General features: G+C 45.3%; 1 protein-coding gene across 1 annotated transcript in view; it reads right to left on the bottom strand.

Moving 5' to 3' along the window:
• col4a4 (collagen, type IV, alpha 4) overlaps positions 1 to 27,399 on the bottom strand; it is a gene marked incomplete at its 5' end in the record, with an annotated part of 78,834 nt that overhangs the window by 38,257 nt on the left and 13,178 nt on the right. The window contains 12 exons of the mRNA XM_079514870.1: positions 2,510 to 2,671; positions 4,216 to 4,365; positions 5,789 to 5,857; positions 8,174 to 8,281; positions 9,099 to 9,167; positions 12,694 to 12,877; positions 14,369 to 14,475; positions 15,714 to 15,786; positions 18,170 to 18,327; positions 22,754 to 22,843; positions 23,339 to 23,494; positions 24,623 to 24,727. Of these exons, the coding sequence (XP_079370996.1) occupies positions 2,510 to 2,671; positions 4,216 to 4,365; positions 5,789 to 5,857; positions 8,174 to 8,281; positions 9,099 to 9,167; positions 12,694 to 12,877; positions 14,369 to 14,475; positions 15,714 to 15,786; positions 18,170 to 18,327; positions 22,754 to 22,843; positions 23,339 to 23,494; positions 24,623 to 24,727 (1,431 nt within the window). The remainder of the gene's footprint in view (positions 1 to 2,509; positions 2,672 to 4,215; positions 4,366 to 5,788; positions 5,858 to 8,173; positions 8,282 to 9,098; positions 9,168 to 12,693; positions 12,878 to 14,368; positions 14,476 to 15,713; positions 15,787 to 18,169; positions 18,328 to 22,753; positions 22,844 to 23,338; positions 23,495 to 24,622; positions 24,728 to 27,399) is intronic.

The following is a 27,399-nucleotide window of genomic DNA, read 5'->3' as shown; positions in this document are numbered from 1 at the left end:
CTGACTGACATAAACACACGGTTACAATTCAGAGGCACTTCAATAAGAAAACTCAACTAATAACGCTTGTGTGTGTTAATCTGCCCGATGCTGACGTTAGTATATAATGTTTAGATTGTTTTCCTGGCTGAATAAGAACGGATCGCATCGCTGACTGACATAAACACTCCAATGCAGAGGCACCCCGCACGCACGCACACACACACAGTCACACACACACAGAGAATCCATGCGCCTCGGTGCGGCGCAGTTGTCATGTTACCATTAGTGAAACGGGTCGCGCAATTGTCGTGTTTACATTAATGAAACTGGTGGTGCAATTGTCGTGTTTGCATGAATTAAACGGTGTATGTATGTAATCGCGCCGCTGTCCATCCAAGTCCGAATGTGTGTGTGTGTGTGTGTGTGGGACTGTGTGTTGTGGAAGACGGGGAACAATGTTGCCAGGGTCGTGAATTGTAAGCGAGTTGTAGTGTGTGTAAGTAGCGTGGTGAAAGGCTTTGTTTCTGGGTCTGTTTGCTTGTTTCTGGGCCTGTTTTCATAGACCTGGCAACAGTGGCCCGTGTGTGTGTGAGTAGTGTTGTGTTCGTGTTGTTCTTCTAATGTGTGTGTGTGTGTAGCATGTAACTTCCGGTGTTGCAATCGGACGTAACAGAGAAACTCTCGTGGGTGACGTGGTTGGCTTTGAGCAAATGGGAGAGGGGATGTAGTGTTGCCAGGTCCGCGTATTGTGAGCGAGTGGTAGTGTGTGTAAGTAGCGTGTTGAATGGCATTGTTTCTGGGCTTGTTTTCATAGACGTGGCAACAAATTAGGCGGGGGTGTCGGTGCTTGTGGCGTGTTTGTGTTTATTATTGATATTGATATTGTTTGTGAGTCTGGACGGGAGCCGGCTTTAGTGGCAGTGCAATGACAATTTTTACGCGGGTGGTGTTGAGTGTGGGCGTGCGGCGCGACATGAGGAGATAGCCGTGGATCGACGCGGAGGGTAAGTCTGTGACGTGTTAGTGTGTTGTTGCAGTGTGTGTTGCTCCTGCTTCGGCTGCGGCACCCAGCGTGTCAGTGGCGTAGTAGCTGTTGACTTTGGGTATTGGGTTGCGTACATGTTTTCAATTGTATAATAGATATCTAATATTATTGTACAACTAATGACAATGCAACTAGGACTACTGCTGTCTCTGTATTAATTATACGGTTAAAGGACCACTTCACCACTTTTCAACCTATCTTCATATAATAGGTCCTCACTAATAATCATGATAAAATGGCACGATTTCTTTCTACTCAGTCTGTGTCTCATAGGAGGGCTGTGGGCAGTTTAGAAACCGTCTTCCAGTGACATCATCATTAGGCAGATTATTTTTTTAACAAGAGTTTTTTACAAAAATGTTTAGATTTTCATTATCGTGAGAACGATGGCTTCCATTTTCGCATTGCAACTTTTCAGGACTAGAAAGCCTGCAGTTTTTATTAGCTTGTATTTCCCATCGATGATGTCACTGGAAGACGGTTTCTGAACTGCCCACAGCCCTCCTATGAGACACAGACCGAGTAGAAAAAAATTGCGCCATTTTTTCAAGATTATTAGTGAGGACCTATTATATGAAGATAGGTTGAAAAGTGGTGAAGTGGTCCTTTAAATATGACTGACAAACAATGCAATGCAACTGAGACAAAGAGCAACACTTTTCTACATGTCGGTTCTGGACAACCGCTCTGCAAATCATGCGGCGACGTTGTACGAGTATGAAGTTGATCGGTCCGACGTTTCTCCAGATATGATATGATATAGTACTTTATTGTCAGTTCACACTGAAATGTGTCTTGCGACCCAGCAGCCAAGTATGCAGAACACATACACACACACACATTTGAGATAACACAAAGAACAAGACAATTTACATACATAAAGACATGAAGACAAGAGCAATGTCCACCGCTTAGATTACCCCGTGGCTACTACGACTCCTGATTAAGCCTCAAGGTCGACTGGTGGACAAAGGACCTCTTTAGTCTGACTTTATTGTATGCTGGTACACCATATCTCCTTCCTGAAGGTAGCAGTACCTGTCAGTGGGGAGTGTTGGCTGGGAGGAGGAGTAGGACTAAGGCCCTATACGTCCTATCTGGGGGGGGTACTACCTGTCAGTGGCAGTGGGGCTATGTATAATCATGTATAATGGAGTTGAACCCATTGAGAACAGATTCTACAAGTGTCTTCTAAATCCTGACAGTTTTCTGAAAAACCCATGTTTCTATGTCAGTGGTTCTCAAACATTTTCATGTCAAGGACCCCATCTGATAATATCTCATTTCAGGGACTCCCCCGAGAAGCAAAGATTTGAGTTAAAAAACGTTCACTGTGAAAGAATATTCAAAGATTTGCACCACATTTTCGCGAGCTTGCAGATCTGCTATTTGTCAATAGCCAAAGTAGAACAGAATGCTTAAAACACCAAAAGGGGTTCCCGCCCAGAATAGGTTTAACATTTTCCAAATAGCCACATTTACCTGGAGGTCCTATGTGTCCTTTCACTCCTTGTAACCCCCGCTGGCCAGTCTCTCCTGCGTCACACACGCTGACTTTGGGGCCAAGGAGCCCTACTTTGCCTGGCGGACCGTCCACCCCTCTCTCTCCTCTGCGTCCCAGGGCTCCTGGGATTCCTAAGGGACCTGAAGGGGAAGACGTTTATCATTTTAAACACACTTTACGTTATTGGAGAAAGGGTTCAAGTTAATTTGTTACATTGTGAGTATAGTACAGAAGAGTACAATTATTTTGTCCTCGGGCATTGTAGGGTCTCTGGGTGCAATTCTCCGCCAGGCCTGGCTGCCTACCCAGGGATGTGTCCGTTTTTTTGGGGTACAGTTGCTTTTGGGTACAGGAAGCTGAATCGATTTACTATAGAAATTAGTTACTGCCATGGTGACTAATTGCTACAGTGATTAGATTCAATAGGTCACCACCATTTTTCGTGGTACTGCCGAAGGTGTCTGCGTTCACAGAGTCTGCTCTCTCTCATGTGAGCTACCATGGATGAAAGTTGAGAGTTGTCATTTTGTGCACATGAAGAATTACACAATAATATCGAGGCAAACAACGTAACACAAAAGTAACTAGTACCGTTACTTTTCTAATGCAGAAAACTCATCGGTTGCCATTAATGACGGTGCCATTAATGACGGTAACGCACACCCTCTTGTGTAATATTGCGATTACACAACGGTTACCCTTAAAATAAATCCCACGTCAACTCAATTTCATTATAACTAAGATATTCGATAAAACAAAATCATATTTTTTTAATGACAGATGTAGCCACTACGACTGAAAATGTCCCATGCAAACACCTAGCTTACCTCGTAGCCACTCAACCAAATCGCCTGCGGGGACTGCCCAGCGCAGCTGTTTTTGAGGGGCGATAGCCCCTCCTATGTCCAGGTTTTGGTTTGTGTGTGTGTAAACACAAACTTTGTCCTAACACAAACATTAAATGCCATTGACAATGAACTGACAATTTTGAGTGTTTGTGTAAACACAAACATTGCGTAAACACAAACATTGAAGACGAAGGTGAGGACGCAAATTCTGATTGGGCGGAAGAATGAGATGATGTATGATGATGTCCGATGATAAGAGCGCCCCTCACTTCACACGGGTGTGATTTCTTTATGTTTTGATTAGGTGTGCCATCATGCTCGTTTGAAGCATGGGTAGAGAGCTATTTCAACCAATCAGAGATTGCTTCCTCGGAACTACCTGTGGTATAATAGTAACTACCGGTAACCACGTTTCTTTTTTGAGCATTAATAATGAATTAGTAACTAACAATTTTGAAGTAACTAACCCAACACTGGACGTCACAGCCTGTCAAGGCTATTATGACCAGATACAATATGTATGTGTTAACCCATTTAGACCTGAGGACAATTCTACAAAATGTCTTCTAAATTCTGACAGTTTTCTGAAAAACTCATGTCTCTGTCAGTTGTTCTCAAACATTTTCATGTCAAGGACCCCCAAAAATATATTATGTATTTGGCCTCCGACCCCCATTTGAAAATATGTAGTTCCAGGGATCTCCCAGAAGCAAAGATTTGAGTTAAAAACGTAAATGAGCTTGTAGATCTGCTATTTTTCAATAGCTAAAGTATAACATAACACCAAAAGGGGTTCCCGTACAGAATGGGTTAATATATTCAACCGTGTAATTTACCCGTTAATCCTGCAGGCCCAGGTGGTCCAGGGACTCCTTTAGGACCCTGGTAGCCTGGAGGTCCTGTAAAGCCCAGGGGGCCGGGGTCCCCAATCACAGTGTCCCCAGGGGGACCCTTCAGCCCTGGGGGTCCCCGAAGACCAGGAGAACCTAGAGACGACACAGTTAAAACAAGAGTCAACTATTTAGAAGAGACAATAGGACAGCTGAGAAGAGAGAGGGTTATACCACCAAAAGCCACCCATTTAGACATGAGGCCAATTCTAGGGGCGACTGTGGCTCAGGAGGTAGAGCAGGTCGTCCAATGATCCATGGGTCGGCGGTTCGAATCCCGGCTCCTCCTGTCTACATGTCGAAGTGTCCTTGGGCAAGACACTGAACCCCAAATTGCTCCCAATGTGCTGGTTGGTACCTTGCATGGCTTCCGCCGCAATCGGTGTATGAATGTGTGTGTTTGCTGCTCCTTACTGGCTGCACCAATTGATCTGAATTTGCACACAGGCATTGACCATTAGCTTATGCAGGGCTTCTCGAAAAGCCCTTTTTTCAATTTGACAAATTGAATGCTGTTTATTTGCGTTTCTCACCAACTCTGTTTAACTCTAGGACCGCAGTTTCCGTGCCTGCGTGTGTGTTGCTTTGGCGGGTATGGACTAGTACATAAGAATTACTGTTAACATTTCTCTTTATCCAGTCCAACATTATTGTTTTCTTTATTAATTCTGAACGTTTACGGCAGCCATTATCCATGTTGCTTCCATTTTTTGTTGAAGGTACTTTCTTCCCAAAGAGACTCTTGTAGGCAGCAGCCGCATAACGAACTGATTGAGTGCCGCCTTACAGACCTGCGAAATAAGGAACCTTGATGTAGATTGTGGCTCAACCCGGTCTCACCAAAAACACGGTGAAATAGCAAGGATTGGCATTTCCGTACATACACGACTAGAAAACCCAGAAATCTGTACATTTTACACTGAAATCCTCCCCATAGACTGTGACGGAGGGGCGCCGCCTCTACCGAACCTGAGCCGCGAGAGACACCACCGAGCGAGCTGAAGTGAGCGAGTTGCCGTTTTGCACGTTGCGAAGTTCGGTAGAGCCAACTCAGCCCCGTCCGGGTTGTAACCCAATAGCACAGAATCGTAAATAATGTCAAACCCGAACGTACCCAAACACCGTTGCATAGCACGGATTGGCAATTTCCGTACATACAATACTAGTGAAAGCCACGGTCAAAACAGTAGTAGTACCGGTTTAATATGTACAGATGTTGGTGTTTTCTAGGCGTGTATGTACGGAATTGCCAATCCGTGCTATTTCACCGTGTTTCACCTGAGTGGCTGAATGTTTTCTATAACAGCTTTAATCCACAATGGGGCTTCAATAATGTGGGGAAGGCACTGCAAAGCAGAAAGCCAACACTTCAGATTGACAACGCTGAGGAACACCATGTGCCAGTTGCTCTGTCCGTGCCGGTAAATAAAAAATGTGAAAAGGAGATATTATCGTGTGCTACGTAGCTGTTTAAATATATGAATGTACCGGTATGCTATTATTGCTATACTAATAGTACCTGGTGGTCCATCAAAGCTGTCGCCCTCTGGTCCATCTTTACCTGGATCACCTCGACTGCCATCAGCACCTATAGACACGCACGCACGCACGCACGCACGCACGCACGCACGCACGCACGCACGCACGCACGCACGCACGCACGCACACACACACACACACACACACACACACACACACACACACACACGAATTAGACTTAAAGCTCCTTTAGGGACGTTTTTTTGTGGAAGAAAAAGAATGCCCCCAGTAATGTTGACTTGCCTTTGCCTTCCCGGCTTCCGGTAGGAACCAGGAAATCACATGGTCGCTAAAAAGCAGATCCCATCCACTCACATTCTACACTATGTTTTCACATGCCTTTTATTGCGCTTCTATTCTATTCTGTAGTGCCTCTTCCTTGTCCGCCATTATGGGATTTTCAATGGAGAATAACAACTCGCGGACCCAGCGAACGGCACTGTAATCAGGGAATCGATCGTAATACATATTCTGTGACTACTTAAAGATGGAGTGCTGTTTTTTCCAGTTTTTCATGTGGTATTATGAGGTGACAGTACTTCGTTAGATCCATTGGTGTGGTTGTTATGTGCAATTATGTCTTGCCTTTGTATTTACATGAAAAACTGGAAAAATACAAAAATTGTGGCACTCCCTCTTTAACAAATACTTCCTCCTTAATACCTAATAATGTACCTGATATACATATTTTAGGGTGTAAAGAAATCACGGCACTCCATCTTTAAAAGGTTGGGAAAAACGTAGAATCGCTGGCACTGGGTGAATTATTTACTCTTGGCAGTGAAAGAGCTCACTCTCTTTTGATGTCTTTTGTCCAACTAGACTGGTGCCCGGCTGTAGAGCACCGAGTCGGTAACGATGGAAGTTGGCGGTCCATGCCCCGACCGGCTATGCAGTACCCGTTGTACCCGTGTCAGAGTACCTGTTCCACCCATCTGTCTGTGTCCCTTTTATGTCCAATGCCCATATATGGAGATTTCTGCATCTGTCTCTCTGTGTCCCTTTATTCCTGGAGTGTTGTGATGTCAGAACAGGCCAGCTCCATATATGGAGTAGAGTTCTCAAACTCTACCCGACCCGACGTTTTAGGGCCGGTCGGTGACCTAGCGACGGGGACGCTAATAGACCATTCTGCTGGTCGGTGACCTAGCGACGGGGACGCTAATAGACCATTCTGCTGGTCGGTGACCTAGCGACGGGGACGCTGATAGACCATTCTGCTGGTCGGTGACCTAGCGACGGGGACGCTAATAGACCATTCTGCTGGTCGGTGACCTAGCGACGGGGACGCTGATAGACCATTCTGCTGGTCGGTGACCTAGCGACGGGGACGCTGATAGACCATTCTGCTGGTCGGTGACCTAGCGACGGGGACGCTGATAGACCATTCTGCTGGTCGGTGACCTAGCGACGGGGACGCTGATAGACCATTCTGCTGGTCGGTGACCTAGCGACGGGGACGCTGATAGACCATTCTGCTGGTCGGTGACCTAGCGACGGGGACGCTGATAGACCATTCTGCTGGTCGGTGACCTAGCGACGGGGACGCTGATAGACCATTCTGCTGGTCGGTGACCTAGCGACGGGGACGCTGATAGACCATTCTGCTGGTCGGTGACCTAGCGACGGGGACGCTGATAGACCATTCTGCTGGTCGGTGACCTAGCGACGGGGACGCTGATAGACCATTCTGCTGGTCGGTGACCTAGCGACGGGGACGCTGATAGACCATTCTGCTGGTCGGTGACCTAGCGACGGGGACGCTGATAGACCATTCTGCTGGTCGGTGACCTAGCGACGGGGACGCTGATAGACCATTCTGCTGGTCGGTGACCTAGCGACGGGGACGCTGATAGACCATTCTGCTGGTCGGTGACCTAGCGACGGGGACGCTGATAGACCATTCTGCTGGTCGGTGACCTAGCGACGGGGACGCTGATAGACCATTCTGCTGGTCGGTGACCTAGCGACGGGGACGCTGATAGACCATTCTGCTGGTCGGTGACCTAGCGACGGGGACGCTGATAGACCATTCTGCTGGTCGGTGACCTAGCGACGGGGACGCTGATAGACCATTCTGCTGGTCGGTGACCTAGCGACGGGGACGCTGATAGACCATTCTGAATCAATAAATATATAAAAAATATGTCAAAAGACGTTCTTGGCACTGAGTGCCATCGGACAAACAACGTCAAAAACGACGTTCTTGGCACTGATTGAGCTCTTTTCACTGCCACATTTAATTTAAGAGTCAATGGTGGAAGCCAATTTTAAATTGTCACTTCACTGTCTGATGGGGACCCTGCCCGAGAAGCACCGTGTTAGCACACAGGACATAGAACACATGTTGGAGGGTGGTACCAACCCATGAGTCCTGAGAGTCCCTGCAGTCCATTGTCTCCTCTCTGTCCCTTCACTCCATCAGGCCCAGGGTGGCCTGTGAAACCTTGTGGGCCCAGTTCCCCCTGGAGACCTGCAGAAAGACAGCCAGACAGATGGACAGGACGCTATGAAATATACCTACTCCATTTTCATACACAATACTAGATAGATAGATGGATAGATGGATGGATGGATGGATGGATGGATGGATGGATGGATGGATGGATGGATGGATGGATGGATGGATTGGAAAGATGGATGGATGGATTGGAAAGATGGATGGATGGATGGATGGATGGATGGATGGATGGATGGATGGATGGATGGATGGATGGATGGATGGATGGATGGATGGAGAGAGAGAGAGAGAGAGAGAGAGAGAGAGAGAGAGAGAGAGAGAGAGAGAGAGAGAGAGAGAGAGAGAGAGAGAGAGAGAGAGAGAGAGAGAGAGAGAGATAGATAGATAGATAGATAGATAGATAGATAGATAGATAGATAGGGAGGGAGGGAGGGAGGGAGGGAGGGAGGGAGGGAGGGAGGGAGGGAGGGATGGGTGGGTGGAGGGAGGGAGGGAGGGAGGGAGGGAGGGAGGGATGGATGGATGGATGGATGGATGGATGGATGGATGGAGGGATAGATGGAGGGATGGATGGATGGATGGATGGATGGATGGATGGATGGATGGATAGATAGATAGAATCGATGATGCAATGATGACGCAGAACCTTTCTCAAGACTGTCAATGCAGGCATTTGAACTTGTGCGTGTGTGTGTGTGTGTGTGTGTGTGTGTGTGTGTGTGTGTGTGTGTGTGTGTGTGCGCGCGTGTGTCAAGTGCTACCATTCAGTCTGTTGTCAATACTCTTAACGACATAAGTTGCTGACATGATGTGTTGCATGCATGTCTACCTGGCTCTCCTGCTTGTCCCTTTTCTCCAGGGGCCCCAGGGCTTCTGGGAGCACAAGGCAGTCTCTCCCCTGAAAAAAAACAAAATGAAAAAAAAAACATTGACGCCGTTTAATTTAATAGATAGCTGAGATCACAGCATCAGCTCTCTTCTACCTTTATTCTCCTCTATTACAGAACTAGTATAGTTCTGTCACTTTCACACTTGTATGTATTTATTTATAATAAATGATAATATCTCAACTCTTATATACTGCTTTTCTGAGTACCCAAAGACACTTTACATGGGGGGATTTACAGAGGTAACAACATAAAAGGTAACAACATAAAAACAACTTTATTAGAAAAAAGAAATAAACACTAAAAGCTAAAAACATTAAAAACAGTGAAAAGAGTTAGCTAGGGAAAGCAATGTTGAAGATGTGGGTCTTGAGGGCGGTTTTGAAGGTTTGGAGGGTGGGGGCATCTCTGAGTGCCTTAGGGAGGGAATTCCACAGGGTTGGGGGAGCAAAGGCAAAAGCTCTGTCGCCCCACGTACAGTTGGTCTTGGGGACGTCGAGGAGGTTAGCATCACCAGACCTGAGGGAGCGGGAGGGGACATGACTTTTGAGGTGGTCACAGAGGTAAGGGGGAACCAGGTTAAGTGCTTTGTAGGTGGTCAGGAGTGTTTTGAAGTGGATTCTTTGTTTGACCGGTAGCTAGTGAAGGTCACGGAGGACTGGTGTAATATGATCTCTGGAACGGGTACTGGTGAGCAGACGGGCAGCTGAGTTCTGGACATATTGACGTTTATTGAGGACTTTGGAGGTGGTGCCATAGTACTGTTGCAATAATCAAGGCGGGGTGTGATGAAGGCATGGATGAGTGTTTCAGCTGTGGAGAATGACAGGGAGGGCCGGAGACGGGCAATGTTCTTGAGGTGGAAGAAGGCGGTTTTGGTGACTTGGTTAACATGGGGGAGGAATGAAAGGGTGGGGTCAAAAATGATACCAAGGTTGCGGATGCGGGTGGAGGGTGTGACAGTGGATCCATCAATGTTAAGTGAAAAATCTTGGGTAGAACTGGTGAGGGAGTTGGGACCGATGACGATGATTTCCGATTTATTGCAATTGAGTTTGAGAACGTTTTTTTGCATCCATGTTTTTATATCTGTAAGGCAGGCAGTGAGGGTAAAATGGGTGGTTGGAGTGATGGCTTTGGTGGAGAGGTACATCTGTGTTAGCCTGGCTAATAAGCCAGACTCAAATCACACTGTCGTGTGGTATTTGAGTCTGGAGATGCTGTGTATGGATCTTGTTTCCCGGGGGGCGGGTTCAAACATTTTCTCTTTGACGCAATTGGTCAGAGCTACTGTCAGTCAAAGGTCTCAAGCATTGAACGTCACTGTACCAAAGCCCGCCCATATTGCATACCGTGTCCCGATTGGCCACACCAGTTCTCTGGTGTAGGAAATGGGCGTACAATTGAGCCTCTCCAGACCGTAATCCGCCGGCAGGCAATTCTTTTTTGCCAACGGCTGATTCGGTCTGGCTTATTAGCCAGGCTACATCTGTGTGTCATCGGCGAAGTTGTGATGCGGAATATGTTCGTGACATATGCCATCCGGGGTGGGTGTTAGCCTGCGGTCGCTATAGCCGATGATCGCACAGTTGTTGACCAAAGTCAGTGGTGGAGAGGCGACAGAAACAGCAGGAAGAACCACAGCATGGCAGAAACAGCAGCGTGTGGGAGAGTTATTAGGCTCCACATACAGCGTGTTGCCAACTTGGCCGCTGCCTGAGCAGCTGCAGGGTCGTTGTTAGCTCACAGAGCTAACTGGAGGAGGCGTTGCACGCGATCCAGTCAACCCAAGGACTATAATCGCGCAGGGACCATTGAAGGAAAGTCCGGGCAGTAAATACCTCACAGACAGTAGCTGTGGTAGATTGAGCTCAGGGGAGCCAGGAGGATCCAAGATTGTTGGCCCGCTGACACTCTGACAGTAGCTGCACTGGTTACCGACACCGGCCAGCCCTAAAGCCGCCAGCGATGCAGTCGACTCGGGGGAGGGGTCCCAGCCAACGAGGGCTAGAACCACACCGGGACAGATGAAGAAGTCGAGAGTCGAAGTAGTCGAAGTAGTTTCGAGGAGGTTTTCCAGGAAAGAGCCCCAAAAGAGTCCCAGTATAGCAGCTACGTTCGTAGCAGAGAATCGGTGGAGCCAGCAGCAGGTGAGTGAACATCCAAAATTAAACAATCCAACTGAGGCCAGAAGGGGATGAGCCAAGTGAAATACAATAGCAGAGAAAAGACAACTAATAAAAACTAAATGACAAAAATACTAATCTAAAACTCAGATGGAGAAGCGGCGAACAAACCTACGCCAGCGTCCTCTCACATCCGGGCACTACTACTTTGTATTAATCATCTCTTTTGTAACTGTGATAGCAATGCTCTAGGATCGTATCTTAAAGCGGGACGCATACTCCAGGTTTTAGGCGATAACCTAACCACTGCGGTGGTTAGTAAAAACAGAGAGATGTGCTGGGGTGAGCGGTGAGTCGCTTATCACTCAGCGACGTCATGTTGTAGTTTTCCCAACCACCGCGATGACGAGTAAGTTAAGTTATCACTTAAAAACTGGAGTAAGCGTCGCCCTTAATCTCCTCACTAACGGTTCACTGTAATGTAGCTGATCAAGGATCTGACCCTTCTGATCTAAGATTGTGTCCTTTCCTTGTACTCCTTTATGTTGGTTGATTCTAATGTTGCTGGTCTAGAATCAGATCCTTGTACTCCTTACTGTTGGTTGATTCTAATGTTGCTGGTCTAGAATCAGATCCTTGTACTCCTTTCTGTTGGTTGATTCTAATGCTGCTGGTCTAGAATCAGATCCTTGTACTCCTTTCTGTTGGTTGATTCTAATGCTGCTGGTCTAGAATCAGATCCTTGTACTCCTTTCTGTTGGTTGATTCTAATGCTGCTGGTCTAGAATCAGATCCTTGTACTCCTTCCTGTTGGTTGATTCTAATGTTGCTGGTCTAGAATCAGATCATTGTACTCCTTTCTGTTGGTTGATTCTAATGTTGCTGGTCTAGAATCAGATCCTTGTACTCCTTCCTTATTGTTCGTTCGTTGCAATGTTGCTGATCTAACTCAGTGGTTCTCAACCAGTGGTCCGGGGACCACCAGTGGTCCTTGGGGGGGGATTGCAGGTGGTCCCCAGCTAAATGATGGAGAGAGAGTTGGTAACCAAATGGAACCGCTTAATAGATCTTTAACTCTTGAGAACGTCAAATGAAATTGGTTTCATGTTACGCTCTCAAAAGTTAAATTATTGTTAAACATCTGCATTAATTAATTTTACAAGAAGTCTACACAATTAGAGAATGTAGAAGAATTGTTATTTTGATCAACGTTTGCCTGTTGCCTCTCCTATGGTAGCCTCGGAAACCGCAGGCGCTTTGTTACTCCTATGGTACCAACATCAAGTTTTGGGCCTGAGAGGCTAAGCCTCATCAGAATGGTGGTCCGTGGCTCAAATGCCAGATAAATGATGGTCCTTGATATGAAAAGGGTTGAAAACCACTCATCTAACTGATGCAACTCCTGCTTTACCTTGAACTCCTTTAGGCCCCGAGGTGCCAGGACGTCCAGGGGGTCCCGGGTCTCCGGCGGGCCCTCTCATTCCCACGGCTCCGACCACGCCAGGGCCTGGCTCCCCTGCTTGTCCCGTGAAGCCTTTCGGGCCCTGGAACCCTGGATAACCTCTGTCTCCGGGAAATCCAGAGAAACTGTCCCCCTGGCAATAACAACGAAAAGTTTAATCGCTGAAATATTGTGAAAAAGGAAAAAAAAGGAAGAACAATAACACATGTGTATAAAAAAAAAGCCTGTCAAACATATTCTTATGTAAGCTTAATGACTAGTGCTGTTCGTTTTCAGTTTTGTTAATGAGTTTTAATCCTTCAGATTTCTTATTGGCAACACTGACTATAGTGACCAGATTTGACTGAGAGACTGCCATCGCGCAAATTCCAGCTTTTCACCAGAGGAGAAAAACGTATTTTTTTTAATGAGTTTATAGCACAGGCAGACTCTTCACATACTAGAGCATGTCGGAAATAAGTGTCAGAGCTGAAATCGACATGTAAATATGAAATAAATGCTTAAACATGTAGCTAGGTGTAATGTTAGAGACCACAGAAGTGAACCTTTCAAGCCTGTTTTCTCAACTCGTTGTTTTCTGCAAGACATTACTCTATAAGCCATATCTCCAAAACTGTTGGGCCAAACTGAACAACCAATATGTCAATTTGAAGCTATGATTCCCTGCTTTCATATAACATGAAAAAACGAAAATTCAAAAAAATCCAATGGCAGTCCCTCAGTCAAATTTAGTCACATTATCATTCTTCTGTCTTTGACGGCACCTTATGATGGCTGTAACAATAATTGCATAGATGTGCATAAACTCAGCTGTTTATGGCTTTCCATAGATTGTGTATTTGTGCCTAATCGCTCAAAAGGTGATGAACCTCAGTGAGGCTATGCAGAGACGAGACGGATACTATGGACTGAAATGTCACAGGCACGCTTCAACATCCTTGCTAATCCTTTTCCATCAGAAAAATCTACCAACCCATTTTGACCTGAGATCAGATTCTAAAAATGTCTTCTACATCCTGACAGTTTTCTGAAAAAGCTATGTTTCTATGTCAGTGGTTCTTCGATTTTTCAAAAATAACAGACCTACAAGTAGCTATTTTTCAATAGCTAAAGCATAACATAATGCTAACACCAAAAGGGGTCCATTCTGTTATTCTAATAACAACAGGATGGCCTTATTGATCCTTGAGGGGAAATTGGTTGACACAAACATCCAGGCACAGACACGTCAAGACAAGCACGTAATAAACATCTAAATAAAAGGCTGCAAAGCAGCAACGAAGGGCCAAACATCCAGGGCAAGGACTTGAAAACTAAACACAGGTTGATATCACAAGTTGTAGCCTACAACTTGTGATACAGAGCCACTGGCTCTGTATCACAGAAAAACTGTTCATGAGTTATTCACCAAAATGTGAAAAACATTCTGTTACATGTATTCCTGTTACATTTTCATTATGTTTTATAGTATAAAGCGGTCAAGAAATACTCCTCACTTATTTTTGATACATTTACCAAAGTGTGCCACCCAAACCATTCTTTTGATACTTATTAATTAGCATAGTACCACAATCTGAAATGTGTCGATTGAATTGAATGTGAGATCTGTGCGTGTTCAGATTACCTCAGGGCCGATGTCCCCTGGGGACCCTGGGATGCCGTCTGCTCCTCTCCTCCCAGTAAAGCCAGGTCTACCCGGGGGCCCTAACCCGCCTCGCTCACCTTTCTCAGCTGGACACACGCACACACGCACACACACACACACACACACACACACATTCACAAAACAATATGACGTCATGTAATCTCACAATCTTGCAGTGTGTGTGATCCTCTGTCGCTGATCAGTCGTGCAGGCTGGAAACCACAACGACATAATAATATATAACCCAGTTAGGCCTGACGTTGAAATAAAAAAAACGAACTGAAAAATATATATTCAAAGATTTCAAATTTCACTCGTAGCTATGAGCTTGTAGATCTGCTATTTTTCAATAGCTAAAGTATAGCATAATGCTTAGTTAAAACACCAAAAGGGGTTCCCGCCTAGAATGGGTTAATGTTGCGTAGTTTAGTGTGAAGTGCACAGTGATGATGTGACGACTATCCGAGGAGTTTGAAAGTGGCGTAGTAGGCATTAGTCACACTCAAGAACAACGCGTTGACACACATCCTCCCATATTGGTGCAGAGACAAACCGCTAATGGCAGTGAAAGAAAACAAAGAAATAAAAGGCCTCACAGGAGAGAGAGCGATGGAGAAATTATAATGACAGTCACATGCAGACCGCATTTTATAATATGAAGAGGACCGCAATGGAGAAATTATAATGACAGTCACATGCAGACCGCATTTTATAATATGAAGAGGACCGCGATGGAATTGTATTCATTCATTCATCCTGTCGGAAAGCACTCTTGTGCTCTTTTTTCATGTCACCGAATAAAATCAATCAATCAACCAATCATTATGTACATGTATATACGTACGTGTACATATTGTACATACATATTGTACATATTGTGCATACTAGGGGTGTAACGATACATTTTAACAGCGACACGATACGTATCACGATACATGGTTGACGATACATACATGGACGATATTGGTTCATTATGGCGATACGATACGATTCAATGATTTGAAATCGATACAGTAACTATTTAAAATACATTGACATTATTTTAAATTATCTTATTTTAAATATCTTTTTAATTTTTCTTCTAAAAATTGCAAAATACCACACACAAAAATGTAGTATTGATACATAGCTTAGCAAAACGATTCGATTTCCGATTATTTCCATTGCAAAACGATACGATACATAGTCAATGTTGCTGTTTTCACACCACAGTATGGCTTTAAAGTTTTACAAGTAAAAAAAAAGTTTGTATTACTACTTGTAGTAATTGTTATTAGAAATAGATTAGTTATTAGTGAAACAGATGTCCGTATGGTCATCCCACCTTTGATATCCATGATGAAGAGGTCACCTTTCTGACCTTTTGGCCCTCTGATGCCTGGGAAACCTCCGAGACCCTAGCAATACAGAGACAGAGGAAATCACACCTTAGCAACATGAAGACGGGAAACAACACCCCAGCTACATATATAACTCCCAGCCAGCCCCATGTGGAATATAGGGCCCAGCAAAATATCCCAAAAGGGGCGTAAACATTTGTCGCTTCCAGCCCGCATCCTTGTTGTGGGGCAAGTAGGACCCTAGGAGAGACACAGATCAATCACTTTGCTAGAGTGACATGATGAGCTTGTAGCCTAAACAGTGACTTACCATGCTATTACACTACTTTAATGGTGCAGAATTGCTCTGTTCATATTGCTCGGCCATAACAGAAGGACTTTAGAAAGAAAGATTTTACTGTCTGGACTTTCTAGCAAACAATCAAGTTTCAAGCAAATGTGCACTGACGGCGCTGACGGCGCACAGAAACATGGATGCATAACATAATATCCCTGATTTTGCGGAGATAAGGCTCTCTTCCTAATAGCTGTGCGTATGTTGAGCGTCTTTCCATTAGTTATCTTTAGTCGTGTGAATTGCCATTCACACAGTTCAGCTCTGGTTCAGTTTGCCCCACAACACGGCTAGGGGGCGGAGATCAGAGATCTATGACGAGTCGTTGCTGGAAACTATATATACGTTATATTTCTATGAAGTACATCACTCTTGCGACACGTTTTCAAGAAGTGAACTCAAATTGAGGGATCGAGGCATCGAAAGGTGAACTCTCCCTCTCTCATCCAATTTGGTTCAACTTTGTTCCAGCTGACAAGTTGATCATTAACCACTTAATTATTGGTCACACACAGCAGAAACCAGGGATAATAGCGATCACAGTGAACATTCCAAGTCTGGTTCCTCCACATTGGGGGGATAACAGTATCTGAAAGTTTGATGTAATGCATTTTTACATGTGAGTGCCAGAACCACTTTTCAATTGCATCTTATGAGCGGTCGGGTTCTTTTGAATGCTGCCTGCGCACTCATACTGGCTCTCAGTGCATACTGGCTCTCAGTGCATACTGGCTCTCAGGTTCCACCGGTTGGTTCCCAATGGGAACCGGTTCAGTTCTTTTTGGTTTTTAGTCCATGAGCCAGAGCTCCAAATTTGGAACGTTAATTATGAATTGAGTGTGCAAAACCATACCTAGATTAGATTGTTATCACCATGAAACTTGTTGAGTACTTACACGAAGACAATGATTTATTTTATTACAAATTTTACATTTTTAAATATGCAAATGAGGCATTATGTAGGAAGATATGCAAAATAATCTAAAATATGAAAAAGCTACTGCTGTGGAAGGGTTATCATGTATTCATTTACTTGTATTGATCCTATAAACAATGTAATATAGGGTATAGTTTGCCCACCAATTTTGGAGCTCTGGCTCATGGACTAAGAACCAAAAAGAACTGAACCGGTTCCCATTGGGAACCAACCGGTGGAAAGGGGGTCTCAGTGCGATGCTGTCTGATAAGGGGTCTAGTCCGCCAAGAATGAGAAAAGAGACATGCCATCAACTGAACAGGTAAGGAGGGAATGTGAGAACGACTCTCCCACTGCCTATGCTGGCAGTTTATGTGCATTTATTTCCCAACAATGTAACGGTATGGTTCTTCCTGCTACTTAATCCTCTCCTCTTTCTACTCCCCTTCTCCTACTGCCCCCTTTTCCTTTCGGCCTGCTACCTGTAAATGCTTGCCTGTTACTCTCTATGGTTACTCTTGCCTGTAATGCTGCCCTTTTTCCTCCTCACGTGTGCTTTGAAGAGCCTTGGCTTGTAAGTTGTCATGCTTTAGTTGTACTTATACTGTTGCATTTCTGTATTTTGTGCGAAAGTGCATTGAGAAATGTCCTCAGAAACGGCCTTGTTTCTGTACATTTCGAGAAGTTTATTTGTACGGAGGCATCCCCCAAAGTGACAGGAGCGAAACTTTTTCATATCGCGTCAAATAAGAAGTGTGTTCCAAAAATAAACAAATGATCACGGTGGTTTGACTCATATGGATATAAAGAATCAACTGACTGAGAGAAAACGCTAATGTTACTGCCGTCGAATTATTCAAAATGTCGCTATAAACAGACGCTATCAAATATCACTGACTGACTGTTGTGACGACACAGAGACGCCTCCCTGACAATATCGCTGAGACAGTTTATTTATTTTTGGACCACAATGCTTCTATGAGACAATTTAAAATTAAACTTCTACAGCCCTGGACCAGGGGATGGGCGAGTGACATCAGGACTTTGGTAGAGATTTCACCGTCTGTCCGCTCCGCTGTAGTGCTGACATAATGAAGCGACATTATTCCGGTAGAGTGTCTCAGCCCTGCGGTCGCTCCTCGCCTTTAAGGCGTCTTACTGGTGAGTAGTGTTACACCAGAACCACTGACCTCGAAGCCAAGACCCCCAGCATCTCCAGGTAATCCCGTATGTCCTCGCTCTCCTGTCATCCCCGGTGTTCCTGGTGACCCTGGAAAGCCCTGCTCTCCGATCAGTCCACGAGGGCCAACCACTGGAGTGGCAAGACATGCACACTCCCCCACACTGCCTGCACGCACACACGCACGCACGCACGCACGCACGCACGCACGCACGCACGCACGCGCGCACGCACGCACGCACGCGCACGCGCACGCACACACACACACACACACACACACACACACACACACACACACACACACACACACACACACACACACACACACACACACAGAGAGCTGATCAACTGAATTCCGTCAATGCACTCTGTTTCTACTGGCACTAGTACTGTATTTCTCTGCTGTGTCTGAGACTAGGACAATGTCACCTGCATCTCAATGAATGTGAACGTCAGGTGAGACTAGGACAATGTCACCTGCATCTCAATGAATGTGAACGTCAGGTGAGACTAGGACAATGTCACCTGCATCTCAATGAATGTGAACGTCTGAGACTAGGGCGATGTCACCTGCATCTCAATGAATGTGAACGTCTGAGACTAGGGCAATGTCACCTGCATCTCAATGAATGTGAACGTCTGAGACTAGGGCAATGTCACCTGCATCTCAATGAATGTGAACGTCTGAGACTAGGACAATGTCACCTGCATCTCAATGAATGTGAACGTCAGGTGAGACTAGGACAATGTCACCTGCATCTCAATGAATGTGAACGTCAGGTGAGACTAGGACAATGTCACCTGCATCTCAATGAATGTGAACGTCTGAGACTAGGGCGATGTCACCTGCATCTCAATGAATGTGAACGTCTGAGACTAGGGCAATGTCACCTGCATCTCAATGAATGTGAACGTCTGAGACTAGGGCAATGTCACCTGCATCTCAATGAATGTGAACGTCTGAGACTAGGACAATGTCACCTGCATCTCAATGAATGTGAACGTCTGAGACTAGGGCAATGTCACCTGCATCTCAATGAATGTGAACGTCTGAGACTAGGGCGATGTCACCTGCATCTCAATGAATGTGAACGTCAGGTGAGACTAGGGCGATGTCACCTGCATCTCAATGAATGTGAACGTCAGGTGAGACTAGGGCAATGTCACCTGCATCTCAATGAATGTGAACGTCAGGTGAGACTAGGGCAATGTCACCTGCATCTCAATGAATGTGAACGTCAGGTGAGACTAGGACAATGTCACCTGCATCTCAATGAATGTGAACGTCAGGTGAGACTAGGACAATGTCACCTGCATCTCAATGAATGTGAACGTCAGGTGAGACTAGGACAATGTCACCTGCATCTCAATGAATGTGAACGTCAGGTGAGACTAGGACAATGTCACCTGCATCTCAATGAATGTGAACGTCAGGTGAGACTAGGACAATGTCACCTGCATCTCAATGAATGTGAACGTCAGGTGAGACTAGGGCAATGTCACCTGCATCTCAATGAATGTGAACGTCAGGTGAGACTAGGACAATGTCACCTGCATCTCAATGAATGTGAACGTCAGGTGAGACTAGGACAATGTCACCTGCATCTCAATGAATGTGAACGTCAGGTGAGACTAGGACAATGTCACCTGCATCTCAATGAATGTGAACGTCAGGTGAGACTAGGACAATGTCACCTGCATCTCAATGAATGTGAACGTCAGGTGAGACTAGGACAATGTCACCTGCATCTCAATGAATGTGAACGTCAGGTGAGACTAGGGCAATGTCACCTGCATCTCAATGAATGTGAACGTCAGGTGAGACTAGGACAATGTCACCTGCATCTCAATGAATGTGAACGTCAGGTGAGACTAGGACAATGTCACCTGCATCTCAATGAATGTGAACGTCAGGTGAGACTAGGACAATGTCACCTGCATCTCAATGAATGTGAACGTCAGGTGAGACTAGGACAATGTCACCTGCATCTCAATGAATGTGAACGTCAGGTGAGACTAGGGCAATGTCACCTGCATCTCAATGAATGTGAACGTCAGGTGAGACTAGGGCAATGTCACCTGCATCTCAATGAATGTGAACGTCAGGTGAGACTAGGACAATGTCACCTGCATCTCAATGAATGTGAACGTCAGGTGAGACTAGGACAATGTCACCTGCATCTCAATGAATGTGAACGTCAGGTGAGACTAGGACAATGTCACCTGCATCTCAATGAATGTGAACGTCTGAGACTAGGGCGATGTCACCTGCATCTCAATGAATGTGAACGTCTGAGACTAGGGCAATGTCACCTGCATCTCAATGAATGTGAACGTCTGAGACTAGGGCAATGTCACCTGCATCTCAATGAATGTGAACGTCTGAGACTAGGACAATGTCACCTGCATCTCAATGAATGTGAACGTCTGAGACTAGGGCAATGTCACCTGCATCTCAATGAATGTGAACGTCTGAGACTAGGGCGATGTCACCTGCATCTCAATGAATGTGAACGTCAGGTGAGACTAGGGCGATGTCACCTGCATCTCAATGAATGTGAACGTCAGGTGAGACTAGGGCAATGTCACCTGCATCTCAATGAATGTGAACGTCAGGTGAGACTAGGGCAATGTCACCTGCATCTCAATGAATGTGAACGTCAGGTGAGACTAGGACAATGTCACCTGCATCTCAATGAATGTGAACGTCAGGTGAGACTAGGACAATGTCACCTGCATCTCAATGAATGTGAACGTCAGGTGAGACTAGGACAATGTCACCTGCATCTCAATGAATGTGAACGTCAGGTGAGACTAGGACAATGTCACCTGCATCTCAATGAATGTGAACGTCAGGTGAGACTAGGACAATGTCACCTGCATCTCAATGAATGTGAACGTCAGGTGAGACTAGGGCAATGTCACCTGCATCTCAATGAATGTGAACGTCAGGTGAGACTAGGACAATGTCACCTGCATCTCAATGAATGTGAACGTCAGGTGAGACTAGGACAATGTCACCTGCATCTCAATGAATGTGAACGTCAGGTGAGACTAGGACAATGTCACCTGCATCTCAATGAATGTGAACGTCAGGTGAGACTAGGACAATGTCACCTGCATCTCAATGAATGTGAACGTCAGGTGAGACTAGGACAATGTCACCTGCATCTCAATGAATGTGAACGTCAGGTGAGACTAGGGCAATGTCACCTGCATCTCAATGAATGTGAACGTCAGGTGAGACTAGGACAATGTCACCTGCATCTCAATGAATGTGAACGTCAGGTGAGACTAGGACAATGTCACCTGCATCTCAATGAATGTGAACGTCAGGTGAGACTAGGACAATGTCACCTGCATCTCAATGAATGTGAACGTCAGGTGAGACTAGGACAATGTCACCTGCATCTCAATGAATGTGAACGTCAGGTGAGACTAGGGCAATGTCACCTGCATCTCAATGAATGTGAACGTCAGGTGAGACTAGGGCAATGTCACCTGCATCTCAATGAATGTGAACGTCAGGTGAGACTAGGACAATGTCACCTGCATCTCAATGAATGTGAACGTCAGGTGAGACTAGGACAATGTCACCTGCATCTCAATGAATGTGAACGTCAGGTGAGACTAGGACAATGTCACCTGCATCTCAATGAATGTGAACGTCAGGTGAGACTAGGACAATGTCACCTGCATCTCAATGAATGTGAACGTCAGGTGAGACTAGGGCAATGTCACCTGCATCTCAATGAATGTGAACGTCTGAGACTAGGGCAATGTCACCTGCATCTCAATGAATGTGAACGTCAGGTGAGACTAGGACAATGTCACCTGCATCTCAATGAATGTGAACGTCAGGTGAGACTAGGACAATGTCACCTGCATCTCAATGAATGTGAACGTCAGGTGAGACTAGGACAATGTCACCTGCATCTCAATGAATGTGAACGTCAGGTGAGACTAGGGCAATGTCACCTGCATCTCAATGAATGTGAACGTCAGGTGAGACTAGGACAATGTCACCTGCATCTCAATGAATGTGAACGTCAGGTGAGACTAGGACAATGTCACCTGCATCTCAATGAATGTGAACGTCAGGTGAGACTAGGACAATGTCACCTGCATCTCAATGAATGTGAACGTCAGGTGAGACTAGGGCAATGTCACCTGCATCTCAATGAATGTGAACGTCAGGTGAGACTAGGACAATGTCACCTGCATCTCAATGAATGTGAACGTCTGAGACTAGGGCAATGTCACCTGCATCTCAATGAATGTGAACGTCTGAGACTAGGGCAATGTCACCTGCATCTCAATGAATGTGAACGTCAGGTGAGACTAGGACAATGTCACCTGCATCTCAATGAATGTGAACGTCAGGTGAATGGCGGACCATTCACCTGATGTTCATATTAGATATAGGAAGAAATACAGCTAGCCTATGATGACCGTCCCTATTTGAGCCAGAGTACACAGATGAGAACATTTTTCGATATCATTTCCAGAAAAGAAGAAGAAAAACAACAACTTGAAACTAAAACTAACAAAAAGACTTTCACTTTCATTTGGGCCAAATGGTATTGGGAGGTACCTTTAATTCCAGGAAACCCGCTGGATCCAGGTGGGCCCACTCCACCTTTATCTCCATCTTCACCTGGAGAACCAGGACTACAGAAAGCACCTGCAACACGCGCATGCACACACACACACACACACACACACACACACACACACACACACACACACACACACACACACACACATGGCTGTGTTGGTGGCGGAATGGATGGCAGATAGTCAGATACTGGACGCACAAAACAACCCTCTGTATCTAATATAAATGTATTCCAAGGCAGCACGCGTTGCTCTTCCATAAGGCAAAATCCAGGGCATAATTAGGGATTATGGATAATAGATCTCTTAAAGGGAATGGCACCAGCTGGCACACTGATTGGTTTAAATTGCGTAACGCCCAAACCACACCTATGCATAATGCAATGGGTAGCGGAGGTGTTTTAAGGATTTAGGTGGTGGCACAAGATAGCATTTTCTTTACGGGGGAACGCCTCTTACACAATACTAAATCCCAAAATGAAGGAGATAGGGCTACGGAGCCCATAGTCTATAATATATTGTGGGTGTGGGTGTGGGTGTGGGTGTGCGTGCAATGATATACCTGGGCTCCCCTGTCTTCCCTTCAGGCCCTTGGGCCCGGCGAGGCCTGGTTTCCCCGGCTCTCCAGGCGATGGACCATTTGCAAACACCTGACCTGGGGCTCCTTTGGTCCCCGTAGGACCTGGTTCACCTGGAGGTCCGACCGCACCAGGAGGACCTGACAGAGAGGGTCAACAGTCACACTGGCATCAGCCTATAGGTATGGATTCATAATAATGGGCATTTTAACCCATTTAGACTTGAGGACGATTCTACAAATGGTTTCTAAATCATGACAGTTTTCAGAAACTCCCATGTTTCTCTGTCAGTGGTGCTCAAACTATTTCATGTCAAGGACCCCAAAAATGTAATAGGCCTCCGACACCAATCTGAAAATATGTTGTTCGAAGCAAAGATTTGAGTTAAAAACCTTCGCTCTGAAAGAATATATATATTCAAAGATTTGCACCACATTTTCACGATTTTTCAAAAATAGCAGGCCTACAAGCTCGTAGCGCGGCACTCGGTGCCGAGCTATGAGCTTGTAGATCTGCTATTTTTCAATAGCTAAAGCATAACATAATGCTTAAAAAAACACCAAAAGGTGTTCCCGCCCAGAATGGGTTAAAGGTTTCATGACATTCATTTTCATTTTTTTTCTTTTTTTCTTTTAGGTTTTATAACCTCAATTAAACACCCACACAACCTGGACTTTGAACATTCAGTGGATTTTCTGGTGGTGTGGGGTTTTCTCTGTGTCTGTGAAGCCTTTTGAGCTGCCATGAAAGAAGGCAAACAGGCACTCAACAGTGACTGTTCTGCTGGCAAATTGTCATATATGGGATTTGTGGACTCTTACATCACAGTCCACAGGAAAATCAGCTTGTTTGAGCCAGAAAATCCCAGACCACAGAAAATCTACTGAATGATAAAAGTGTTTTTGGGTGCTCAGAAAATCTAAAAATAATTACAAAAACTTGTCACGATCCTTTTAAAGGTGAGCTCAAAAGTGAAAATGATGCATAAATTAAGCCAAATTTAGTCTTCCATTATTTCACCACTGTGAATGATTGTGTGAAGACTTCAAGCCAGGCTATGATGCGACCGCAATAACACTGGGATTCCAAACTCCTCACCTCCAACACCTCACATCTCCACAGGTTTGTCACTGTTCAAACTGTATCAACATTTAAAAGGGCCATCGTCTAACAAAACCAGAGGTCGACTGAAACCAGAGGTTTGCACGCACGCACGCACGCACACACGCACGCACGCAGAATAAACACACAGAAGAATAAGCACTGACCAACTATAGATTCCCCCGGGGGACCGTCAGGTCCGTGCATCCCCATCAACCCTACGTCTCCTGGTTCTCCTTGCACACCAGCAGGCCCTGGCTCTCCAACATTACCTGGAACATAGAGAGACACAACGTGACGCTTGTCCTGCTTTCAGGAGTTGGTTGGTTTCCAAAGGTGACTTTCATCGAAGGTTTTGCCTTCATCATGTCCACTTCAAAAACACACTGTTGTCGTTTAGGTTGCGTGGACATCATGGTGCAACCTCCGGCTACTGTCTGAGAAGAAGCCTGAGCACGTTTGGATCGTGCGTTATTAATCATGCATTGTTCAGTAAATGTTTGTAATTAAATTAAGCTTTAAAGTACATAAGATCAGCACAGTAATAGAGGGTTTGCGCGTGACATCATCATCATAAGTTATGCAGGAACGCATACTGAGTGGCATACAACTACTTTCTGGCCTTGATAGCCCCGTACATCCAAACAGAACAGTCCTATCGGATTGCATTAAACGACATTAAACTCAGTTTTGTCAAGTCACTTTGCCACTCGATTTCCCATTCCCGTAATGCATGCGCAGACCCTCTATACAGGGCTGAAGCACTCATACCCTCTATACAGGGCTGAAGCACTCAATTCATACCCTCTATACAGGGCTGAAGCACTCAATTCATACCCTCTATACAGGGCTGAAGCACTCATACCCTCTATACAGGGCTGAAGCACTCATACCCTCTATACAGGGCTGAAGCACTCATACCCTCTATACAGGGCTGAAGCACTCATACCCTCTATACAGGGCTGAAGCACTCATACCCTCTATATAGGGCTGAAGCACTCATACCCTCTATACAGGGCTGAAGCACTCATACCCTCTATACAGGGCTGAAGCACTCAATTCATACCCTCTATACAGGGCTGAAGCACTCATACCCTCTATACAGGGCTGAAACACTCATACCCTCTATATAGGGCTGAAGCATACCCTCTATATAGGGCTGAAGCATACCCTCTATATAGGGCTGAAGCACTCATACCCTATATATAGGGCTGAAGCACTCATACCCTATATATAGGGCTGAAGCACTCATACCCTATATATAGGGCTGAAGCACTCATACCCTCTATACAGGGCTGAAGCACTCATACCCTATATATAGGGCTGAAGCACTCATACCCTATATATAGGGCTGAAGCACTCATACCCTCTATACAGGGCTGAAGCACTCATACCCTCTATACAGGGCTGAAGCACTCATACCCTCTATACAGGGCTGAAGCACTCATACCCTCTATACAGGGCTGAAGCACTCATACCCTCTATACAGGGCTGAAGCACTCATACCCTCTATACAGGGCTGAAGCACTCATACCCTCTATACAGGGCTGAAGCACTCAATTCAGATCACGGTCTTGAGTCCGTTCTTGCAGGAGCTGGGTCAGAACAGGACAGGGAGGTGCACACATAGACATCAAAGGGGGCTTCAGCCCCTGCCCTTTTATGATGACCGTCCCTATTTGAGCCAGAGTACACAGATGAGATGACCAAACATTGTTCGATATCATTTCCAGGACAAACAACAACTTAAAACTAAAACTAACAAAAAGACTGTCACTTTCATTTGGGCCAAATGAAAGTGACAAATGCTGCATTCAACCATGAATGCAGCGTTTACTGTGGTAAAAGAAATGCAAAATGCCACTCCTTTCCGTGCCATGCCCGGAAGGCAGCATTCAGGAGAATTGCGTTTATTTTTCTGAAGTCTCATGAACTTGAACACAGCATTTTGTGTTGAACAAATGTGTTTAGAAATCCATGTCGTACAAAGAAAATAGCTGATCTACAAGCTCACAACGCATCGCATCGCAACGCGTTGTGAGCTTGTAGATCTGCTATTTTCGCTATTTTTTGTTCAAAAGTGCCCTCTTATGGAACCCAAAGGTACCCAAAATAACTAGTAGCCTAACTTTGAACAAATCGTTCGTGACCAAAACAAGTGAAGTACGGCGGCTTTCAGAGATTTACTGTAAGAGTTCTAATTTAATTTGGGTTTTAGTATTATTAAATGATTATTGAATGAGTTGCTTAATTACTTGAACTAGCCCTTACCCGTTGGGAGATATTGCCGCATGGGGTACTGCGCCCTGGGTGCGTTTTCGCATTTTCTATTCACTAATAAATTCATTATTCATTTATAATGTGTTAAATTGGAAAAAGGGCTTCGTTAAGACCTCCATATTATTATGGTCAATGCCTGTGTGAAAAGTGGGAGTGATTGGTGCAGGCGGTGAGGAGATACGGCGGTGTTTCTGACAGACAGACACACACACATTCAGACAGACATTCAGACAGACATTGACTGAATTATAGTATGATAATTATCTTAATTATATGAGTAATGTATACTCATATAATTGGACCAGAGCTAGCTAGCCTAATGTGTAGCATTAGATCTTGAGACGTGTGGGGAAAAAAGCTGTATATAGGAGGGGCTAGTGCCCCTCAAAAGAAAAAAAGAAAAAATATATATATATATATATATATTTTGTCAAGGTGCCCCTCCTTGCCAAGTGCCCCCCGGTGCAGCTGCACCTAGCAGCCTATGGTTAATTCGGCCTGGCGTGCATATATTGTAATGCTTTCCGTTGTAACAATAGCCACGTGTAGCAACTGCTGTTAACAAACATTAAATCCATAGACTAGATTTGAACTGAAGTTAACAAACATTAAATCCATAGACTAGACTTGAACTGAAGTTAACAAACATTACATCCATAGACTA

This window comes from Electrona antarctica (assembly GCF_951216825.1).
Source record: "Electrona antarctica genome assembly, chromosome: 11".
Classification (NCBI taxonomy): Eukaryota; Metazoa; Chordata; class Actinopteri; order Myctophiformes; family Myctophidae; genus Electrona; species Electrona antarctica.
Note: the sequence above shows the minus strand (reverse complement) of the source record. Positions and strands in the feature narration are given on the sequence as shown.